This window comes from Bos indicus, chromosome 8 (assembly GCF_029378745.1).
Source record: "Bos indicus isolate NIAB-ARS_2022 breed Sahiwal x Tharparkar chromosome 8, NIAB-ARS_B.indTharparkar_mat_pri_1.0, whole genome shotgun sequence".
NCBI lineage: Eukaryota > Metazoa > Chordata > Mammalia > Artiodactyla > Bovidae > Bos > Bos indicus.
In genome coordinates, this window is record NC_091767.1 from 69,705,118 (window position 1) to 69,730,207 (window position 25,090).

The 25,090-nt window shown below is 36.2% G+C and overlaps 1 protein-coding gene across 5 annotated transcripts in view; it reads left to right on the forward strand.

The window, feature by feature from the left end:
* PPP3CC (protein phosphatase 3 catalytic subunit gamma) overlaps positions 1-25,090 on the forward strand; it is an 80,177-nt gene that overhangs the window by 52,169 nt on the left and 2,918 nt on the right. For 3 of the 5 annotated variants that reach the window (XM_070794895.1, XM_070794897.1, XM_070794899.1), the window contains exons 7-13: positions 1,476-1,553; positions 1,789-1,883; positions 5,403-5,528; positions 6,461-6,532; positions 17,506-17,532; positions 18,420-18,501; positions 19,128-19,225. In XM_070794895.1, the coding sequence (XP_070650996.1) occupies positions 1,476-1,553; positions 1,789-1,883; positions 5,403-5,528; positions 6,461-6,532; positions 17,506-17,532; positions 18,420-18,501; positions 19,128-19,225 (578 nt within the window). The remainder of the gene's footprint in view (positions 1-1,475; positions 1,554-1,788; positions 1,884-5,402; positions 5,529-6,460; positions 6,533-17,505; positions 17,533-18,419; positions 18,502-19,127; positions 19,226-25,090) is intronic. The other 2 variants (XM_070794896.1, XM_070794898.1) reach the window with 1 other exon arrangement.

Sequence of the window (25,090 nt, forward strand, 5' to 3'; positions counted from 1 at the left end):
GGGTCACCCGTTGCATGTTCCCGCTGAGGTTGAAGGCACAGTTGCTCTGCCTTCTTATTTCAACTCTCACACTGTAAGCAAGTATTTTTTTCTGTGCTCTATTTAGTGAAACATTTCCCACATTTTTGTTGGTGTTTTGCTGTTTAAAATCACCCCAAGCATAGTACTGAAGTGTTGTCTGTTGTTCTTATGTGCCAGAAGGCTGTGGTGTGTTAGATAAGTTTCATTCTGGAATAAGTATGGCACTATTGGCCATGAGTCTCATGTTAATGAATCAACACTATATCTTAAATCAGATGTCTTTGCACAGAAACACAATAAAACAAGGTTATGTGTTGATTTGTTTGTGAAAATGTTGTGACCAGAGGCTCGCTGGACCCTAACCATGTATTTCCCCTAGGAGTAGTGGTTCAGTGTTCTGTCATTAAGTTTTGCAGCAACTTTATATAGAACATAGCTACTGCAAGTAATGGGAATCCACTGTACTTGAAAATGTGTAAAATGCATGTGCAAGGTTTTTGCTTCCTGCATTGTTTATGCTGAAGGATTTTAAACAACCTAAACATTCAATAGAAGACTAGTTAAATAAATGGTTGTACATCCCGACAAAGGAATATACCAGATGATGCAATGAGAATATTATTTTTTTTAATGAAGAAAAGAAAACAAATCCTTTATATGCTGATTGGAATAATCACTAGTATAAAGTGAAGAAGAAAAAAGAGACCTACAAAAAAGCTATGTGTACGATGGTAACATGATAACATTTCTTAAAGGGGGCTATGCATGTGTATGTGTATAATTGCTTGAAATTGAGTAAAGTATCTCTGAAGGGATCTCAAAGAAATCACGGACATTGGATGATTCCAGGGTAACTGGAAGATAGAGGTAGGCTGGAGGGAGATGTTTCACTGTAGAACTTTTTGTATCTTTCCATCTTATACCACATGAATAAATGTGCAACCTGTTATAAAACTTATTGGACATAATAAGAAACAAAGACTAAACCTTAAGTAAATAATTAACACTTGGATAATTCTGGGATAATTTTGTATCCTCTGTTGGGATTTGCCATTCAGAAAGCACCTGTTCAGTTGTTCGTACCTACCACACACACATGGCGTGCACACACTGCTGTGGTATTAATACTTTTTTAATATCAAGATACCAAGAAAAGTTTTGATGCTGTATTATTATTGTTATGAGTTTTATGGATTAAAGAAAAAAATTAGAAGGTAGGGGAGCTCTCCTTCTGTCCCAGGGTTGTCCGTTATGTACGTCCTTGATCTGGAATGAGGTGTATCAGTGACATGGGAAAACAAGAGTGATGATTGCTAAGCTATTAATAAAAGTTCAGTGGTAATGAAAACCTGTAAGTTTAAAACAGATTCATTTCATCTTAATTTTTCCCCTGCCTCCTATTAAAAGACAAGTGTCTTCATTCTGAATTTATGTTTTCTAATTTTCTTTTACAGTTACCCTGCAGTTTGTGAATTTCTGCAGAACAATAATTTGCTCTCAATAATCAGAGCCCATGAAGCCCAAGATGCCGGGTAAGTTATATCAAAACTGTACCAGGGCTTCCCTGGTAGTCCAGTGGCTAAGACTCCGTGCTTCCACTACAGGGGTTGTGGGGTCGATCCCTGGTTGGGGAAGTAAGATCCTGCTGACTGTGTGGCACGGCCAACAACAACAGCAATAATAAGCAAAACAAAACTCTGAACCCAGCAGCACTGCACAGTTGCTTCTTTGAATATCAAGACAGACGGGCTGCCATTTCTCTTCTAGGTATCGAATGTACAGGAAGAGCCAAATGACGGGCTTTCCATCGCTCATTACAATTTTCTCTGCACCCAATTACCTAGATGTCTATAACAATAAAGGTAAAGGAGACCAGCGATACTTGAGTTTGAATTTGTGAGTAAATGTGAGCTCTAGTTTAATCATATGTTATGTGCATAGGTAATTTTTAGAATATATTTGTAAATTTTAAATAAGAAAAAAAAGAAGTCTTAATTGAAACAAAGGCCAAGAAACTTAGATTTAGGCTTCTGTTTAGTTTTCATCTCCTAAGGACTTGGGGACTCTCTGTGATTATAAGTAATGATTACAGTAGGCTTAACTGTACCATTGAATCAAAATATAAGAAGAAATACACTACTTCAGGTTGAAATTAAAACAGCATAAATTATTGGTTTTGGTGAATCTAATTTATTTATAACAGTCCCTCAATAAAATGTCACTATTTAGTGTTTTAATGTCTATTATTAAGCTGTTTTTGCTCTTGAAAAATGATGTAGTTAGAATGAATACTGTACCAAAAAGTCAGAAAAATCTTCGTTTAGTCCAAGCCCTGCTCAGAACTAATAGTGTGATTTTAGGAAGTTGCATAGCTTTCTTAACCTCAGTTTCCCATAAAAAAAAAAAGATTTGGATATACACTTGCCTTTTGATCCAGAAATTGTACTTTTAAGGCTTTCTTGTAGTCGTAGTCATTTTTTTTTAAATTTTAACTTCTATGATCCCTAGTTGATAAGTTTGTATCAGGACGATCTTCTACCTAAAAGCCTCTTCTGTAACATGCCTCTGTAACTGTTTTGTTGTTGATAAAGTATGACTATAAAATAATAGAACTTTTAAACAAACATGCCAGAACAAATATATCCAAGTGAGTATTGTCCCTTCAAAGTAGTTACCTTGGGAGCTTATACCCTTATTCCAACAATGCTGCCATTGTTCAAAACATTTTTGGAACTCCTCTTTTGGCATTGCCTTCAGAGTCTGCGACACATTCTTTTGATTATCCTCAGTGATGGGAAATCTTCGTCCTTTGAGGGTGGATTTGATTTTTGGAACAGCCAAAAGTCATTCGGAGTCAAGACTGAGGACCAAGGTGAGTGATCAAGCTAGACGATACCATTTGGGGTCAGGAACAAGGTATGATTATAAGGTAATGAGACTGATTTTCCTTGTGTTGCTTATAAAATGGCTCTGGAGGTAATTCCAAAAGAAGAGTTCCAAAAACATTTTGAGTAATGGCAGCATCTTTGGATTAAACATACGGTAAGGCAGCAAGGTACACTGATAAGAGCACTGAGAGCTAGGAGGCAAAAATCCTCGTCTAGTCCTGCTTCACTTTTAAATTCACAATTAACAAGATACTTAACTTCTCTGAGCCTCAGTTGATCTTAAATAACTGTCACATAGGCTTGTTGAAGATAAGTTGGAATAATCAAAATGAATATTAAAAGCATTGGTCAGACTATAAATTGCTATACTGCTGTAACATCCTACTGTTATTGTGCCTGGTGTGATTACATCAGAGGACCACACTCATCTGATATATAAGGTCTGGTGTGTTTGTCGTTGATGGTTTCTTAAGTCTCATTACTTTATAGTCATATCTTGTATATGCAGTTGGGGAGAGAAGTGTAAAAGAGGTCCATGGTATACTTATTTCCTCTATTTCGAAGTCAACTATGAAATGGCACATCTCATTTCAGTCTGATTTGGATGAGTTGTCTCTGGATGTCCTTAGTGACATGCTGTCCGTTTTTAAAAGGCATTTCTTTGACTTAAATTCTCTTCCAGTCTTATATTTTTGCTTTCCTTCTCATCATTCTTTTCTGAGTCTTGGCTCTCCTTCAATACTCTGCTTTTCCCTAAGTCCATTCTTTATTTCCCTTTTCCTAACAGAAACTTAGTTTTTGTTTTTGTTTCCTCCCTTCTGAATGGTATGTGCCACTCATGTTGTCAGACTTCCTCAAGGACAGTCTGTCCCTCACCCTCCTATCTGTGATGAAGACTTTCCCTTCTTACTCCCTTTATTAACCTTGCTATTAAAGTGTCTATTGATTGTCTGGTGGATTTATCAGTGTACTAAGCTAAAACATGTCATCTAAATCAGCAATCACTTTACTAGCTTAACTAACTGCCAGCTTGTTCTTTGCCTCATTCTAATCTGGTCTTGTTTTGATCACTCCATTAGTAAACTATTTTAGAGTCGCAGTTGAATCTGAGTTTTTTGTCGGCCTTGACTTATCCTTTACCTTGCAACAATCTTGTTTTCCTTGGTCATTTCTTAACCTTTTAGGGGGGAGGGGGGAGGAAGAAAATGTGGCATCTAAAATAATCTCTAGTGATGCTTAATTATTCCTCTTGAAGAGATGACTCTGTCCCCCTTTCCATCTTTTTCTGTTGCTTTTCTTTCTTGCATATTCTTTAAACTTATGGGTACGAACAGACATTTTTTATCAATAGTTCTACTGGTTACGTGAAAGACCTTTAAGTCATGATTTTTAAAGATCTCTATTTCTATTTTTGTGTCCACCTTCCATCTCTTTTTCTTGTGTAGATTGAGGGAATTGTTGAATATTTATATACTCATCTAAGTTAAAATACATATACATGAAAATAATGGGACATGTACATTGTACCAGTATTAGAAGCTTCTTAAAAGCTGAAAATCCTGTTTTCATATATTTATTTAATAATCTATGGTAAACATTTTAAATATTCAGTGACTTAGAAATTTGAGAATACTAGGCTATCTATAATAAGCAAAGAGACAGGAAGCAGATGACTTATACCTGTCATTTCCAGTGAACTATTGTACCCTATTCTATTTATGATCATAGTAAGAATAATTTAAGAGAATAAGGCAAACCACATTGCTTTGCTGGTGATGCAAACTAAGGGATTGGATTTTTAAAAAATTTTAAGTATAAAGAAAATCAGTTTGGTACCAAAGTGTGTGTGTGCGCAATATATGTATATGAATTGGTTAATATTAAACATTTAAAGTGTGAGCAATATACTGACTGTGTATAGGAGAGATGGGCAATTTTTTATTCACATGTTATATGAGAAGTGATTTAATCTACTTTGAACCTTGTTAAATTGCTCCAAGTTTACCATCTATCTGTATTCCCTACTATGAATTAATAACTGCTGTTATAAACTCCTAGAGAGTTTGTAAAATCTTTGGCCCTGGCTAATGACTAGGAAAACAGGCTGTGTTCACTTAATGAGAAATGTTTGCCCTCAAAGGAAAGTTGTAATTGTAACCATTTGGCCTACAAAGGGAAAGCATGATGAAATTTTTCTCATGTGGAATCTGAGATTTCTATAGATAGTTACCATGCAAGACCTTTGAAGTCTCAGAGCTGAAGTTTCTTTTGTACTTTTATTATATGAGCTCTTCAGGTAACTTTGTTCCTTGGGATAATTCTTAAAAGAATGAACTGTGTACAACATGCTGTAAGATTTTCCATGTGTCCTAAATTTATAAATGGAAAGTCAGTTCCTGAAATCTGGGTAGTAGGTACACAGCTGTATCCAGTATACCAGTTACCATGCCCTGTTCCTCTGTGCCAGATATTTCTCTTCTTTTTCTGTTTTAGCTGCTGTGTTAAAATATGAAAACAACGTCATGAATATCAGGCAGTTTAACTGTTCTCCACACCCCTACTGGCTTCCAAACTTTATGGATGTTTTCACGTGGTCTTTGCCTTTTGTCGGGGAAAAAGGTAAGAGAACTAAGACAGAGGGACCACCAGTTATCCTAACTAGTGACACCCTCCTACTTGCCTGCATTCCCTGATGGTTCAGAAGTGTTTTTCTTAAAGTTATCAGGAGGCTTTTCTGTTTTCACTGTTCTCTACAAAGACTTTTAAGTGGCGCTTAATTGGATTTTAAATTATAATTCTAGTTGATGATGATTTTCTTATTCTAAGTATCAATTTAAAATAGCTGTCCTTGTATGATCAAGATGTTAGAATAACATAAGTAACGGTAAAATAACCTTTCCTTCAGTGATAAAGAGATTTAAATGGGAAGATTTATCCTTAGAATTCTATTTGTGCATCTGTACAAATAAGCTTCTCAGGTGGCACAATGGTTAAGAATCCTCCTGCCAATGCAGGAGATGCAGGTTTGATCCCTGGGTCAGGAAGATCCCTGGAGCAGGAAATGGCAACCCGCTCCAGTATTCCTACCTGGAAAATTCCATGGACAGAGGCATTTGGAGGGCTACAGTCCATGGGGTCATAAAGAGTTGGACAAGAGTGACTGAGCACCAGCAGATGAGCTATGCAGATATATAAGCCTGTCGTACATAGGTCTGATGGCTTACTTTCTTTGTAAAATGGGAGGAAATCTTCTCCTGTGTGTATCAGTGTAGAAAAGGTTCTGGCAGCAGTCTAAAATGAAATCAAGTTGTTAAGCATTAGAATCTTCAAAGACTGTACTTTAACTGGAACAAGTAATCTCCCCCAAATCTGTATAAACTTGAAGGTCTGCATTTAATGCTGCTCCTTAAGCCACTCTGAATAGCAAAACAATCAATCATTTTTATCTGTGTTTATTTAATATATATATATTTATTTATATATCCACATCCTTTTAGAGAAAGTGCCTTATTAATTATACAAATTTTGGACTATTTTGTCTTATCATCTAGTTACAGAGATGCTGGTTAACATTCTCAACATATGCTCTGATGATGAATTGATTTCTGATGATGAACTTGAAGGTAAACTTGCCTTTTCCTTCTCTGAACTAGAAATGAAGAACTTTTGGTTTGGGTTTTAGTTTGTTTTGGAGAATTTTTCTTTGCCTTATTAAAAAATAATTATGTTTGTTGTAGAAAAGTAAAATTCGAAAAATATAGGAAGCCATAAATAAGGGGAAAAAGTCACCAGCAATCCTGCCATCTCATAGATACCCACTGTTAACATCGTGATATAAATACTGTTATTAGCATCTTTTTTCTCCTCTTTTTTTCTTTTTAACAAAAATAAAGTCATGTGATAGCATCACATACATTTACTGGTATTTTTGTAGACTAATTTTCAATGGCTACATAGTTGTCCATGTTGATTGTTCTTTGTTATAACCAATCCTCTGCTGATGGATTTTGAATTTTTTCCAACTTTTTTCTTTTAAAACTTCACAGTTTTGAAAATTTTTATAGATCCTTGCATATTCTGTCCAACAATCAACATTTCTTATATGCCTTATATGCTCCTAGAACTGTATAGTTCCTTGCTCTCGATAAGCTTGTATTCTTGTGGTGGGAAAGACAAACAATAAAGTCAAATGTTGACATGTGGTATGAAAGAAAGAAAAGTACTATTAGGAAATGAAAAATAATACTTTCTTGATTATTTCCATAGGATAGATTTCTAGGAATTGAAAATCTGTGTCAGTTAGCACTTACAATTTTATTTAGACGCAGATAACCTGGAAGGGCTGTAACAGCTTACATTTTGCGTATGCAGCACATAGCTCACAGTGCTCTCGTACATGCTGCTTATTTTAATTTTTATAGTCTGGTGTTTTTTTAATTTAAAATTTTATTTTTATGGTGACTAATGAGCGTTTTTTCTTGTGCTTACTGACCTCTTTTAGTTCTTTTTTTCTTTTTTGTGAGTTGTCAATTCATGCATTTCCCCCACTTCTGTACTGTTATGTGCTTGTTTGTTTTTCTTATTCGCCTGAGAGATTTTTATATAGTTATATTTTGTTTATGTAGCCAAGTTGTTTTTTTTTTTCCTCTAGTAATTTGTGGGAGGTTTGATTTTAAAGATAGATCCTAACTCACCTGAGAACGCAGGAGATTCTGAAAAGATGGTGGCGCCTTAGCATAAACCTCTGACTGCCTCATTCTCTCCAAGCTTATACTAAGGTGATTCACTCAGCTGTTAGCATGAAGTATCCTTGTTGTGAAGAAAGCCCAGCTTACTTTGAGAATATAGACGAAAGTCCTGCACATACTTATGCTTCAGATTCCATGTTGAAGGTGCAGAGCAGATGGAGCATAACTATGTTTACCTTTATGAATGGGATAGGAGATCACTGCAGGGAACCAGTTCTTGTGAAAATAGTGCAGCCAAGTGAAAATTAAAACAAAGAATTCAAGTTAGGAAAGGATGAAATATGTAAGAAATAGATCTAGTAAATTTTGTATTTTAATCTAAGTGAAAATTATTGTGAACTCTCTTGTATGTATTAACAGTATTATATGTATCCTTGATTATTGTAAGAATAAGATTCCTAAATTATACCAAAAATTATATATGGGAATATTTATCAAAGTATCATATATAGTAGCAAAAGATTCAAACATCACAGTATCCCTCAGTGGAGAGCTGGGTAAGTCAATTATGATATATCCATATGGTAGATTCTCAACATGGAGTTAGATTATTTCCTTGTGGTAAGCCTCCTTTCCTTCCCACTTCTCTTCTAGTTAGTTCCTATTCAACTTATTGCCACTTTGTCATGGAAGGTATTTCTGATCTCTCAGACTAGACCCAACACACTCTTCACGTGTTCTCATATCAATGGTGCTAACTTCTTAGCATTTGATAGAGTTACTATTTTGCATTTATTTATACTGTTAATATATGTGTATTATTACAAGTCACTCAACAGGGACTTGAGTGATGAGGACAAAATTAGTTTTTGCTTACCATTATCACCTCAAAACCAAGTAGAGTAGGTAAATGAACATAGTAGGTAAATATTTGTTGAGTTAGATTGAATGGTATGAAGTACAGCCATTAAAAAGTGAAAAAATGAAGTAGAGCTATTGTTGCTGATATGGAAAGTGTGTTAGATATTAAGTACAAAAGTAAATGTATAGAATCTTCTCATTTCCTTTTTTTTTAACAAGGCATGTGGCTATAAACTGATACAGGCTTTAAAAAATTTTTTTTCTGAAGGGAAATGAAGAATAACCTTTTAGGGTAAGCTGGTGAATTGAGCATACTTCTAAATCCATTCCTTCCTAAAACCACACTAAAACTACAATTTTGGTTTTATCCAAGTGATATAAAAGCTAAGGATTTTTGCTTTAATAATGCCAGACAGTTCAAACCAAGCCTGACTCTTAAGTAGAAAAGCTAGACAAAATATTTTAAAAAGTGGCTTCAGAGGCATTCAGAAAGCTAAGAAAGTGAAAAAGAATTACCAAGTAGAGATCTGGGGAAAAGCATACATCCAGAGAAGTAAGACATTTGGTCACATTTGGGGCTAATTTTCTCCTAAACACATTCATGAATTTCAAAAGAGGGGGCTAAGAGATTGACCAGCCCTCTTGAAAGAAGCTAAGAAAGTTGGGAGTTCATGACTTGTCAAAAATGGATAGAGTGGGTAAGCTTCTGCTCATTGGTTTTGGGCCCCTAAAGCTTGTATCTGTGTAAGAGTAAGGGTGAACTAGAAGTATAATTCCCTGAAAGGGACTATCCTCAATCATTTCAGTCTCTGAAATTTAAATAAGGTAGTCTCAAGCATCTGGCAAAAGCAAACCTTTTCAGACTAAGATAGCATTATATAGAACCTTAAACTGCTGCAGTTTTTCAAATATAATACATGGCTCACAACCAAAAATAAGTAGATTCATGAGAAGACATAACAGTACAAACGAAAATGAGCAGAAAGAGTGAGAAATAAAAACAGACCCCTACGTTCTTCAGATGTTATCAGACCAAGCTTTAAAACAACTATGCTAAAAAATTAAACAACGCTATGTTCAAGAATGTAAAAGACTAAATTAAAAATTTTGGCAGAGAACTGTGAATTATAAAAATGGAATGTAGCAGAGCTGATAAAGCACCAAAAGAAAATTCTAAGAATGAAAAATAAAAAAAACTTAACAGATGAATTAATAGAAGACTCAATAAAGCTAAACAGAGAATAAATGAACTAGAATATAGGTCAGAAGGAACAACCTAGAATACATCACAGAGAGAAAGAATAAAATACTCAGAAAAAGTATGAGAGACATGGAAGACACAGTGAACAGGTATCAACTGTGTGTTTGGAATCAGTCCTAGAGAAGAGAGAGAGAGGATGGGGTACAACCAGTATTTGAAGAGATAATGGATAAAAGCTTTTAATACTGATTAGTTAAGCCGCAGATTGTGAAGAATCGCCAAAACCAAAGCAGAATAAATACAAAGAAAATAATATCTAAGTACATCACAGTAAAAGTGCTTCAGATGAAAGACAAGGAAAAAAATCTTAACTGGACCAGGCTAAAGAAAAGATTACTTTCAAAAGAGAACAGTTAAACTGTCCATATATTCTTAATGGAAACAATGGAAGGAGGAAACCATGGACTAACATTTTTCAAAGCACTGAAAGATGATAATTGGTACACCTAGAATTCTATACCTAGCAGAAATATCCTTTAAAAATGAAGAAATAAGCACTTTTCAGGTATTCCTCCCTGTAAAAGCTACACTAAAAGAAATACCAGGAGACCCACACTAAGAATATTACTCGAACAGAAGGAAAATACCAGATGGAAGCTTGGAGAGTCAGGAAGAAATAACGAGAATAGTAGACAATACGTAGGTAAATAAAATGAATGTAGACCTTATTAAATAATAATAATGTTTTACTGAATTTAAATGACAATTAAAAGATATGACAATAATAGTTGGCAGTGGGATAAAGTGTGTGAGGACTTTATATTATCTGGGGAAGGTGGGGGGAAGTACCTGTTAACATTATATTTTGATAAGTAAGAGATGCATGGTGTAATATGCAGAGTAATTTTCAAGAAGAGAGAGGTTTTTTTTTAAGTGTGTAATCTTTAAATTATAGGGAAAGAAATGACTATAATAAAATGTCTAGATGGCAAGAAAGGAGGGAAGGTACGTATAATACTATGGCAAATGGGATAAATAAATGATGATAAATATGCCAGCAACTTCATTACATGTAAATAGATGAAAGATAGTCAGGTAAGATTAAACAAAGGAAAAAAATACTGTATGATGTTTTATAAGAGAGATAAAGCATAAAGACACAGAAAATTTGAAAGTAAAAGAAGAATATATTACTACTTTTATAAAAGAAGTAAAGAAAAGAAAGTAAAAGAATAATATTATATTACTACTAACCAAAGAAAAGCTGTTGTAGATAGATTAATATTACATGAAATAGGGACTTCCCTAGTAGTTGAGTGGCTAAGACTCTGTGCTTCTAGTTCAGGGTGCCTGGGTTTGATCCCTGGCCAGGGAACTAGGTCTCACATGCTACAGTTAAGAGTTCTCATGCTGTAAAAAAGATCATTGATCCCATGTGCTGCAACTAAGACCCAGCACAGCCAAATAAATAAATAAAAATAAATACTGAAAAATTACATGAAATAAACTCCAAAACAAAAAGATGAAAAATTTTTGTTTGTGTGAATTAGTGAAATGGCTTCATAATATATAAAGCCAAGATTAACCAAAGTACAATAAGAAATAGAAATGTCCACAGTGATAGAGAATTTAACAAATATTTTTCAGGGATTGGCAGAATAAGCAGACAAACAAAACTAAGAACGTTGTAGAAAATTAGAATGCAAATAATAAACTTGACCTACTGACTCAGTGGAGATGAATTTGAGCAAACTCTGGGAGCTAGTGCAGGACAGGGAGGCCTGGTGTGCTGTAGTTCATGGGGTCGCAAAGAGTTGGACACAACTTAGTGACATGAAATAGGGAAGTCCCTATTTCATGTAATATTAACACTTGACATAGAAAGAGAAAGCATCTAACATACCGACTATACCTTCTTTTCAAACACACATGAATACTTACAAAACTTGACCTTTACAAGAAATGTTCTGGGTTAAGAGCAAGTTTTACATGCAAAGCATTAAAATCACAATGACTATATTTTGACAATATGCAGAAAAGATATGCTGCTGCTAAGTCACTTCAGTTGTGTCCAACTGTGCGACCCCATAGACAGCAGCCCACCAGGCTCCCCTGTCCCTGGGATTCTCCAGGCAAGAACACTGGAGCGGGTTGCCATTTCCTTCTCCAATTCATAAAAAGTGAAAGTGAAGTCGCTCAGTCGTGTCCGACTCTTAGTGACCCCATGGACTTCAGCCCACTAGGCTCCTCCGTCCACAGGATTTTCCAGACAAGAGTACTGGAGTGGCATGCCATTGCCTTTTCTGACAGATACGATATAAACCAATACAAAAAGATAACTAGAACACCACCATATTTTAGGAGATTTTAAAATATACTTAATAATCCAGCGGTCAAATAATAAATCAATTAAAATTTGCAAATAATTTGAACAGAAAATGAAAAGCAGTATACATTGAAACTTGAGGGCAGGCAGTGCACCAGACAGGTGTGGGTCTGGCATTGGAACCAGAATTTTAGCAGATGTTCGCTGGTTGACACCAGAGGAGAGGAACTGAGTTATACTTGACCTTAAAGCAGCTGGATGGTCAGAATTAAGTGAGAGAGATGCCATCAACAAGGAGTTCTCTTTCAGAAATTTTAATCAGGCATCTGGTTTTATGTCTCAAGTTACCTGCAAGCAGAGAAGATGAATCATTACCTAGAATGGTTCAATATGTACAAGGTCCAAGTGCCTCTCACCTCACATATCTGTGGGAGACTGACCAAAAGGGATGTGAAACTGGCTAATTTTGTTGAAAAAGCAACTGTTTCTGTGTGATTCCTTCCAAAATGCACGTAAAGTTTTATACACATATTAGCTGCAGTGTATTTTGAAGACAATTTACATGAACAAATTAAATTATAAATTTAGTTGACCTTTATATCACATTTTGTAAAATGAGTGCTTAAATACAGAATGATTTAAATTGAACAAAAATAAACAATAATGCTTGAGAGATGCATCTAACATCATACTTAGAGGAAAACTTCAGCCTCAAATGTATATGTTGGAAAAGAAGAAAGGTGAAAAATCAAAATCTGTCTCAAGAAGTTAAGAGAAAAAGGGGATTGCACATTAAACCTAAAGGGAGCAGGTGGAATGAAATAAAGAAGTTAAGAAAAGCATAAGAAAACAAAATGAAATACAGTATAGGGAATTTCCTGATGGTCCAGTGGTTAGAACTCTGTGCTTTCACTGCTGAGGACCTGGGTTCAATCCCTGGTCGGGAAAGTAAGATGCCACAAGCTATGCAGTGCACCCCTCAAAAACTAACTAAATAAATAAAATATAGGATAGAGGAGCAGTAAAACCAGAATGTACTCATTTCAATCAAATTGACAAATCCCTGATAAAAAAGACAAACATAACTGATGACAGAACTGAAGAAGAAGACAACATTCATTACCAATCCTATAGACATTAAGAAAATAACAAGAATAAGTTTATACCAGTAAAATTTAAAACTTAGACAAAATAGATTTCTAGAAAAATGTAACTTACTCAAATAACATGTTTGAAGATTTAGCATTCAGAATTCATTCAGGGTATACTAATGTAAGATATTAATAATAGTGGAAACTAGGAGAGGGTATATGGAAATTATCTATGCTATCTTAACATTTCTATACATCTAAAACTATTGAAAAGTAAAAAATATATATATGAAAAAATCAATCAACAGGGACTTCTCTGGCAGTTGAGTGGTTAAGACTCCATGCTCACAATGCGGGAAGCACAAGTTTGATCCCTGGTTGGAAAACTAAGATCCTGAATGCTGCAGGCATGGCCAAAAAAAATTTTTTTAATCAATCAATTAATGTAATTCACTGCATTAAGGGAAAAAATGGAGAAAAATCACCTCTCTAGGTATAGAAATGGCATTGGATAAGATTCATCCTTCATTTACAATAGATCTCTTAAACTAGGTTTAGAAAGGAGTTTTTTAATCTGACAAATTTATCTGTGAAAACCTATAACAAATATCATATGTGAAATATTGAAAGCTTTCCTTAGTGGTTGGGAATAGACAAGGATGCCAGCTATCAAAACCTCTTTATAATATCTTATTAGAAGTCGTAGCCAGTACAGGAAGGCAATAGAAAGAAATACAAGGTATAAAGATTGAGGAGGAAGAAACAAAATGATCGTTATTTATAGATCGTGATTTATAGATTTATAGATTGTTATTTATATGATTATATATAGAGGCAATTTAAAAGTTTATAGATTATTTATTAGAATCAATAAACAGATGTAGCAGAGCTGCTGGATACAAAGTCAGAAAGCAAAAATCACTGTATTTCTATTTGCCAGCAAGAAACAAAATGAACTTTTTAAAAAGATACCATTGACAATATCATTCCTAGCAATAAATCTAACAAATGATGTGTAATACCTCTAAGCAACAAACTAAACCATTATTAGAGAAATTAAAGGACATCTAAATAAATAGAAAGAAATACCATGTCCATAGATTATTGAGAGACTCAATGTTATAAAGGTATGTTATTCTCAGATTGATCTGCAGATTCAATACAAAGTCAAATATTAACCATTTGACCCTAAAATTTATATGGAACTTCTAAGGGTAGTTTCTGAAATTCATACGGAAATATCTAAATCAAAGAAGAAAGTAACTGCAATTATTAGCTCAAGGACAGAGGAGCAGTGAAACAAAACAGAGAATCCAGAAACAGATCCACGTATATACAGACACTTGATTTACACTAGAGGTATCTCTGTAGAGTAATAGGAAAATGATGATATTGGTATGGTTTGAGAAAAAAATTAAACCTAACTAACCCCTATTGTATTCTAAACCCAAGAATAAATTCCCAGATGGACTAACACATTCAAATATGATAGGCAGAACAATAAAGCTTCTAATATGTATTACATAGAATGCATTCATGACCTTGAAGTAGAGGAAAATTTCTTAAACAATACGCCAAAAAACACTAGCAATATAGGAAATTATTGGACTGCATTAAAAATTAGAACTTGTGTTTATCAGAAGACTAAGTGTGTAAAGCGGAGAAGGCAATGGCACCCCACTCCAGTACTCTTGCCTGGAAAATCCCATGGATGGAGGAGCCTGGTAGGCTGCAGTCCATGGGGTTGCTAAGAGTCGGACACGACTGAGCGACTTCACTTTCACTTTTCACTTTCCTGCATTGGAGAAGGAAATGGCAACCCACTCCAGTGTTCTTGCCTGGAGAATCCCAGGAATGGGGAAGCCTGATGGGCTCCCATCTATGGGGTCGCACAGAGTCGGACACGACTGAAGCGACTTAGCAGCAGCAGCAGCAAGTGTGTAAAGACAGCTACAGGGACTTCCCTGGTGGCCCAGTGGCTCTAGAACTCTGCACTCCCAGTGCCTGGGGGCCCGGCTTCTGTCCCTGGTCAGGGAACTTGATCCCACATGCTGCAACTAAGGAGTTCACATGCCCAACTAAGGATCCCACATACTTCAGTGAAGATAGAAAGCACAAATAAGACCTTTGGAGCAGCTAGATAAATGTGTTTAAAAAAAAAAGACAAGCTACAGAATGGGGGAGGGTATTTGCTACACAACCAACAAACAGTTCACTTGCAGAGTATATAAAAAACTACAGATCAGTGAGGTGAGACTTGAATGAGCACTTCATAAAAGAGGATATCCAAATGGCCAATAAAAATAGGAAAAGTTATTCAGCCACAGTAGTCATTTTGAAAGTGCAGATTAAAACCACAATGGGTGATTCTGCATACCCACCAAAGTGGCTAAAGTTAAACATGAGTAACACCAAATGTTGACCAGAACGTATAGCAACAGGGATGCTCATACACTAAGTATAAATTGGTACATCCACTTTAGTAGATAATGCCAAACCATTATCCAGAGTTGAACATATACATACCTTATATCTGAGCAGTCTAACTGTAGGAGTGTACTTAGCAGAAATATGTGCAGCTGAGAAAAATACACCAGAATATTCATAGCAGCCGAGTTAGCCAAAAATTGGAATCAACCCAAATGACCACTGACAGTGAAAAGGATAAATAGATTGTGACATATTCTTATAGTGGAATTGTATACAATAATGACAGTGAACTACAGGAACAGAGGGAACATGGATGAATCTTAAAAACATAATGTTGAACAAGAGAAGCCGGACACAAAAATGCATTATTTGATTGTTCCAACGACATACATTAAAAATAAAATTAAAACTAGTGCTTGTGAATACATGCTTAAATGGTAAAACTATAAAGAAAGAGCAAGAAAGTGATTCCAATAGAAGTCAAGAGAACAGTTTTCTTTGGGAAGAGGGGGACTCTTAATTATTAGGAGGGGCCCAAGTAGGGGGAAATCTGTGGTGCTGACAAGGCTCTATTTATTGTCCTGGCTGGTTATTTGGCCATTTGTGTTTTAGTAAAAAGCACTGAGTCTGTCTTTGTTTTATGTACTTTTCTATATGTTTATCATACTTCACAATAGAGGTTTTTTTTTTACCAAAGTTATAAGCCTACAAAAATGTAGAGATTTTTGTAGGAATTTTGGAAGCCAGGAAACAAACGAATTAGTATTACTAACTTGGCTGATTCAAGAAAGCTGAAGCCTGGCTTAGTAATGGAGAATGCTGAGTTCAGCACAGAATTCTCAAAAAGCAGAGGAATTGCTAGACTGTGCCAGTTGCTAGAACTGGGGCCTATTGAGAAGAGGGAGATGGCCTCTAGCTAAAATAAGTAGAGCAGGTAAGAGATATTTGAAAGGCAGTTAAAGTCCTAGCTGTCTTTTCTCCCAAGACCAGAGGCTAATATCCAAAAAAGTAAACCAAAGAATTTCTGGACAGGGATACAGTTGAGGGCATCGATAACTTTGCCAAAAATGGGTAAATTAAGTGATCGCACGCATTCTCAGTGGGCTTCCTTGGTGGTTCAAAGAATCTGCCTGCAATGCAGGAGAGCCGGATTCAATCTCTGGGTCAGAAAGATTCCCCTGGAGAGGGAAATGGCTATACCCACTCCAGTATTCTTGCCTGGGATATCCCATGGACAGAGGCACCTGGCAGGCCACAGTCCATTGGGTCACCAAGAGTCAGACACAGCTGAACAGCTAACACACACACAGGCAAATGTGCCCACGTTTTCAGTACTGATACAGAAAATACCCTAAAAAAAGACACACCCCGATCACTCTGTGTACAGAAAGCTGCAAGACAGCAGTCAACCACCAACCAGTTCAGAAAGCTTTCCAGTCCGTCATTCTTAACAATGAGCAAACACCAAGGATTATGGGACTTCTCTGTAGAGTCTCTGAGACAACAGCATAAAACAGCCTAAGTGGATGAACTTGAGATTCTAAAGATATAAAATTTAAACATGGAAAAACTATAGTATCTCCAGAAGGAGGTGAGAAGATAATTGTGTCCATCATACAAAAACATGATTCTCCATTTAGAGATGCACCTGCTGTTCATTCTGTCCTTTGTTCATTGTTTTCAGCATTATTTGTTACACAAATAATATCTTTTTTCCTTGTCTGATTTTATCTTCATGATCTGTGGGGATAGAATATGTTGGAAAATAAGAGATGTGAATTCATTTAAAACTTTGAAGACTCCATGCAAGAAGTCTGTAATTTAATATTCTATCATGATACCAAGGATGTCTCTTCTGAGCTGATAAAGATAATAGCCTGCTTCTCTCATTGCATTTCACTTTGATTTTTTTTTTCTCTCTCTTCCATGCAAACTTAAATTTCTCTTCCCATATTTCTATTTCCATCTCCTTGTTTCTTGGTGTCTCTTCTCCCTGAAGATCACTACATTTCAAGCTTTCAGAAAGGTATCTGAACAGAATGTGCTACGAGCTTAATACTCGCTGTCTGTCTCATCACAGTCTATTAATTAGACTTTTTTAGTTATAGTTGAATAATTTCAGACAGGCCCTCCATCCTCCCTTTCTGTTTTAATGTTTACGTTTTTTCTGGCCCCTGCTGTGTGATCCTGCAGGATTTTGAGAGCTGGGTGGGTGAGGAAGGAGAGGCCACGTTTCTTAGTTTCTGACTTTTGAATGCGGCCACCTGATGCATGCCTGGACATTGACTTCTGGTGTGTGAGCTGTTTCCTAAATCTGGTATGAGAAAAGGCCACAGTCTTCTGTTAACTTTTTTGATGTTTTATAAAATACCTGACCCGTCATCCTCATTTGTACCGCACAGCTGTCTGTGGTTGGAAATAACTCACCAGTGTGTACGTGAGGATGATAGAATGAAAGCAGCTCCTGCTCAGTTCAGGAGAGCCAGCTATGTGCTGTGTTTCCATGTAGAAGACAAGTGCTTAAGTCATCCCTTGCCATTTGGCCGACCAAGCCCTGCATCGTAAGGTGGCCCACAGCATTCTCAAGAGATGTTTTTGCTGTAGTAGCAACTGTCTTTGTTTGTATGTATTTCCTTCTTCACTATGTTCTACCTTTCAGAAGCACCAGTAAGTTCCTACCTTCATAAATCTGCTCACTCTGTCCTTCTTGTGGCCCCTCCATTTTTTTACTTCATCTTTATTTTTTTCCCCTGCTCCTTAAAACTTCCTGGGTTTTTTGTTTGTTTAGACAAACTTTGGCCTTGATTTCTTTGTTTAAAACCATTTCTTTAACTTAGAAAGGCACTTCATCCTGCATTTTTTTAAACCTGTTAGCATATTCCTTTAACTCACATATTGTTTGTATTCTCTAAGGAGGCACTACAGTTCGCAAGGAGATCATCAAGAATAAAATCAGAGCTATTGGGAAGATGGCACGGGTCTTTTCAATTCTTCGGTAAGGAAAAGCCTTGTCATTATGGTGTGCAATAAAAATGTTTGGAGAGTGATTTAGAAGTTGATTTCAGATCGGTAGTTTTAGAATTGGAGTGTGGTATCAAAACTGTGGGTCTTTGGGTTGAATGCAGATTGAATCAGTCCTACATGTTAAAGTGACTAGAAATAATTCTGGCAAACATTTATTTGGTGTCAGCTTAGATACAGTGCAGTGAATGTTAGTGATTTAATGTGGATTCTGGAGCTCAGTGGCCTCTGTTCACATCCTGGCCCTATATCTTCTCAGCCATGTGATCTTGTGCCTCATTTTCTTGGCCTGTAAAAGATAATAGCAGGATCTGCCTTTTAAGGTTATTTGGAGGATTAAATAGGGTAATATATGGAAAACATTAGATCAGCACCTGACTATTAAGTGGCTCTAATTTAAAAGCAGGGCCTGGCTAATTGCTTAAAGTTGGAATATTTACAGAAAACATCCCTTTTGGGGGTCAGGGAAGAGGTAGAAGAAGGAGTATCTATCCTCCATCTTTGTGCATCTTTTCTTGTCTTCTTTCAAGTATCTTTGTAGATACTAAGTGGTAGACACCCTGCATGGCATTAACCTGGGGCTTTGATCTTCTCTTGCAGGGAAGAGAGTGAGAGCGTGCTAACTCTCAAGGGCCTGACTCCTACAGGGACACTGCCTTTGGGTGTCCTCTCAGGAGGAAAGCAGACTATTGAGACAGGTAAGTATGAGCAATACTTCTTTCATGGAATGTGTGCTCTTATTATCCAGCATTCAGTGTCAAATTGGAAATTAAGGCTTCTTTCAAATTAATGGCACTGAAGAAATTGAATATTCATCTCTGGAGGGGAGAAAATGGATTGCTCCTTCTCACCATATGTAAAAACTAAATCAAAATGAATTATAATTTAAGTGTAAAAGATAAAAAAAATAAACTTCCCAGAAAAAAACATGCAAAGTAAGCACTGAGGAAGATAAAATTTTAAATATGACACAAAAAGCACTAAAATTAAAAGAAAAAAATAATTAATGAGTTTCATTAAGATTAAGAATGTCTATTCACAGAAATTCATGACTAAAAAAGGGAAAAGACAAACTTTAAACTGGGATATTTTTGTAGTACATATGTCTAACAAAGAACTTACATTCAGAGTCTATAAAGAACTGCAACTCCATAAGAAAAATACAAACAACTAATTTTTTTTAATGGTCAAAAAATTTTAACAGTACTTCACAAAAGAGAGTATCAAAATGGCCAAAAAGCATATGAAAATTTGATGCTTAAAAATGGATATAAAACCATGGTGAGATACCACTACACATCCTCTAGAATGGCTAAAATTTAAAAGTGTGACAGTATCAAGTGTTGGTGAGTTTGTGGAAAACAAGATATATTGCCAGTGCATTTGCAGATTGGTTCAGCCACTTCAGAAAATTGCTGGGCAGTAAATCAAAACATTTGTCTACCCTATAGCCAGGCAATAAAAATAACGTTATGAATCTATGCAAAAACATTATGAATAAATGCAAAAAATATTCCACTTAATATTTATACAGTGGAGTACTACTCAACAATAAAGGTAACATCATGAATATATAAAAAAAACAGCACTATGAATATATGGTTGAATTTCATAGATACCATGTTTAACTAAATACACTAGATACAAAAGAGCACAGACTATTTGATTTGTATGATGTTCAGGAGCAGGCAGATGAACACTTCTGGGTGGGACCAAAGTGAGGGTGTGGGGCAGGGACTGGCAGCTCTGGCCACAACCATGATGAACACAGCCTCATGATGCCTTCATCGTGAGGAACGTGTTCCTGGGGCTTCGTCAGCTTCCTGGAGCCCTGGTTCATCCCTGAGGGTCCCGACTAGGGAGTTATCATCCCCTTGTTGATGACCGGGTCACTTAGCTGTTGTCTTTAGTCGTGAAGAGATACAAAATCACCTCAATACCCTGACCACCTCCCTTGATGCGCCTGCTTTGGCCATCCACTGCCTTAAATACTCACAGCACATTGGAACGTCTTACTCTACAGTGCAGTACCTGACCACCTCCCTTGATGCGCCTGCTTTGGCCATCCACTGCCTTAAATACTCACAGCACATTGGAACGTCTTACTCTACAGTGCAGTACCTGACCACCTCCCTTGATGCGCCTGCTTTGGCCATCCACTGCCTTAAATACTCACAGCACATTGGAACGTCTTACTCTACAGTGCAGTACCTGACCACCTCCCTTGATGCGCCTGCTTTGGCCATCCACTGCCTTAAATACTCACAGCACATTGGAACGTCTTACTCTACAGTGCAGTGCTATTTTCCCTGTCACTTTTTTCACCTTTTGATGAATTGTATACCTACCTAATGTAAACTGTACAAACTCCATAAAATGTTTGTGTGCTCTGCTGGGATAGAAAGACACTGATGCTGGGAAAGATTGAAGGCAGGAGGAGAAGGGGATGACAGAGGATGAGATGGTTGGATGGCATCACCGACTCAGTGGACATGAGTTTGAGCAAGCTCCAGGAGTTGGTGATGGACAGGGAAGCCTGCAGTGCTCCAGTCCATGGGGTCGCAAAGAGTCAGACACAACTGAGTGACTGAACTGAACTGAGACAGAAAGTGCTGTTCTTGGGGGGAGAGCCTAAAAATATTAAATAAGGAAAGAAAAAAAAGGAAGTGCTGTTCTAGAAAAAAATACAATTAAAAAATAATAAAATGGAAAAATAAAAAGTACTGTTTTTCTAAGAAAAATACATGACTGTCTCTGTGAAACCTGTGGATCTGAAGGCTGATTCTGCGTACTCACTACATGAGCATCAGCGAAGGGTTTAAGAACTGTTACAGGATAGTGGGGCCACCAGTAGAAGAACATACTCAGAAGGAAGATCTGTCCCACCAGAATTATGCCTAAATATATTTTCAGGATGAATTTACTTCTGCTCTCTTCTGGAATAAATTATTTTTCTGCTTTAAAAACAACAACTGGCAGACTCATAAATAGTAAAAGAAGTCAAAATGGCTCCTCTGGTGGGAGAATATGGACCCAGAAAGGGCAAGGGGACTTTTGGAGTAGGAGTCATGTTCTGTATCACTATTGGGGTGATAGTTACACAAGTGTGTGCATATATATAAAGATGTATTAAGCAGTGCACTTCATATCTGTGCATAGCATGTGCCTCACTTGTGTGCATTTTATATCTTAATTTGATGGGGAGTGGAGGTTAAAGTTCCTCAGTCAGAGAAGGAGTTTGCCTCTTTGCCTGCAAACCATATCCTGCAAGATATGGTTTCCTCTTCAACCATAATGTCAGTTCTGAAAATCATGTGGGTGCTGACTTCCTAAGGAGAGGGCCTGATAGAACCCAGGAATGAAAAGGTTGATGTTTGTCAATATAAATAGATCTGGTCAAGCAGGGGGAAGAGACATGAGATCAGATCACTGGATGACTAAATTCTAGGCTTGAAAACTGGAGTTGAAGCATTAACAACTTAGAGTTCACTGCTTTTTTGCCCTTTTTTTTTTAAATTGTTTCTACTTCAGTTTTTCTTTTTTCCTCTTCTCCTATAGGAATACCTCTTATAGGAATTCTTTGTGTTTTGTAAATATTCCAAGGCTATTGATTCTTAGGAACAGCCTCGTTTCCCCATACTTTTTATAGGATTGGTTTCCTCTTTTCTCTTTCAAATCAAATACTGAAATATTAGTTTATTTATGAGGAAGAATGAATATTTCCTCTTTAGAAGTATATAATTAATTTTCTTAGCTTCTGTAGTTTCACAGGAAGAATATTGTTTCCAATTGAATTTTTCCTGTCAAATGCACAGTTTCTTGTAAGCAAAATACTTTTCCATCATTACTTCATTGTTAGCCATGTGAGATATTCTGAGAGCAACTCTGACAAGGCATTTTAGAGTTAATAGGAAGTAACATGGGTAAAGGAAAAAAGGAACACCCTATACATCCTTGCTTGAAATGATTCAAAAATTTGCTGATCCACAAAGTTGTTTTAATCTGAACCAAATTTTTATAGATCTTGATTTGAAAAAGTAAATCAGCAAATCTGGGATAAGTAGCAGAATTTCATAGATGTGTTGTTTGGAGATTTGTTGTTTATAACCCTTAATCTACCTTTTGTTCTCAGTCCCCAATATATGCAGTTTCTCTTCGTTCCTGACTTGAATATGAATGTTTTAATCAATATAAGATTGTTATTGATACAACCCACTCCAGTATTCTTGCCTGGAGAACCCCAGGGACAGAGGAGCCTGGTGGGCTGCCAGGTATGGGGTACCACACAGTAAGCGACTTGGCAGCAGCATTGATATTTGAAAATTGATAGAAAGCTCAGGAATGTGTCAGAACATAACTAAAGTTGCAGCAAACTTTTTAGAGCCTCTTATTCTATCATTGATTTGCAAGAACTGAGTTAATTTTGTCATTTTTCCATCAGAATCTCAGTTCCACAGGTTCAGTGACAAATGAGCATTAGCTGAAAAGACCTTTTATTGTTCATAGAACTTTACTTGGACAGCCTTCAATGAACAAGGTCCCAACCCATATAACCTTATAGCCTACATTCATTTATACTCCACCTTATTCCAAGGGGGATTTGAGTAAGTTACAGTATACATCCAACATGGTGAAGGGAAATAAATATGCTGAGAAATTGGAGCACAAAGGAAAACAAACCAGTGAAATCCAATAATCACACATTTAATTCCAGGCTTCCAAGTAGCCAAAATAAAGAGGAAAGACCATAAGATTAAAAAAAGAAAAAGAAAAACAGATCAGTTATAAATGGCACTCCACTGAAAGTTTTAAAGTTTTGTACTACAAATGGAACCATCAAGAAAGTGAAAAGACAACCCACAGCATGGGTGAAAATACTGAGTTGACCAAAAAGTTCCTTTGGGTGTTTTCATAACATCTTGCAGAAAAACCCAAAGGAACTTTTTGGTCAACCCCATCTTTACAAAGCATATATCTGATAGGAGACTAGTATCTAGAAACTGTAAAGAACTCTTGTAACTGAATAACAATAAGACAAATTACCCAATTAAAAATGGGTAAAAAATTGAATAGACATTTTTCCAAAGAAGGGATACAGATGACCAATAAGCATGTAAAAAGATATTCCACATCATTAGACATTAACCACAATGAGAAACCACTTTAATTAAAGACCCACTGGATAGTTGTGATCAAAAAGACAGACAATAACAAGTGTTGGTGAGAATGGAGAGGAATTATGATTCTCATATACTGTTGGTAGGGATGTAAAATGGAGCAGCTCTTTGAAAACCAATCAGGCAATTTCTTTGATGATTGAACATACAGTTAATCATATGACCCAGAAGTTCTATTCCTAGTTACATACCCAGAGAAATGAAGATATAACCACACAAAAACTTGTACACAAATGTTCATAGCAGCATGCTTTGTAATAGCCAATAAGCAGAAACAACACAGATGTCTATCACCTAATGAACAGAGAAACAAAATGTGGTATATCCATACAATGAACTATACTATTCAGTCATAAAAAGGAATGAAATACTGTTATAATCCTCAGCATGAATGAACCTTGAAAACATTTTGCTGTGTGAAAGAAGCCAATCACTAACACCACATAGTATGTGATTCCATTTATGCAAAATGTCTAGAACAGCCAAATCTGTAGAGACAGAAAGTAGGTAAGTGTTTGATTGTAAGGTTAGGTGAAGGAATGAGGGAGGGAGATCATTTTTTTTTGGTGGGGGGAGAGTGATGAAAATGTTCTAACCATAGATTGTGGTAATGGTTGCACAACTCTAAATATATTAAAATCATTGAACTGTACACTTTAAACAAGTGAATTTTATGGTATATGAATTATATTTCAGTAAAGAAATCTCATTCAATAAAAAAAAGTATTTCAGTACGGGAGGGGGGAAAAAAACCAGTTCTTCAGTTTTATATGACTCTTACTTATCAAGAATATCCCTCATGCAGGCTAATATCTTAATACCTAGTGCAAAAAGCAATTCTAGGAGGACCCAAAATAATGCGATGTTAGTACACATTTTACTGCAAACATAGCTTTTAAAGTCTAATTAAACCAACACTCTATACAATTTCAGGTAAAGCTTTGTTCTCTCACTTCCTAACAGTTGCTGTTATAGTATGCTGTCTGAAGGCACTGTCCTTTCCTTCTGAGAGTTTGTTCTCTGTGAAGTGATTTGGGAGGATGTGACATTGCTTTAACACATGCCAACATATGGTTGACAAATGTAAACACTCACTTGATAAATTGATTCCAAGTTGCCATTTTTCACATTTCTTTCAGAAGTTAATTTTCAGTTCTTCCAGTTTTTCCTCTATGATTGATTATAAAAAGCTTCGGGAACAGCAAACTGTTACTGTTCATTATTCTTCCCTGCCTTCTTTTAAAAAATTAGTTTTGGGGGAGCTGACAGGATTTTCCTAATAAGGTCTTTTCTCACTACAACCTGTAACATTTTCATACGCAGTAAGTCCCCTACATAAGAAGAAGTTTCATTCCAAGAGCACGTTCGTATGTCCAGTTGGTTTGT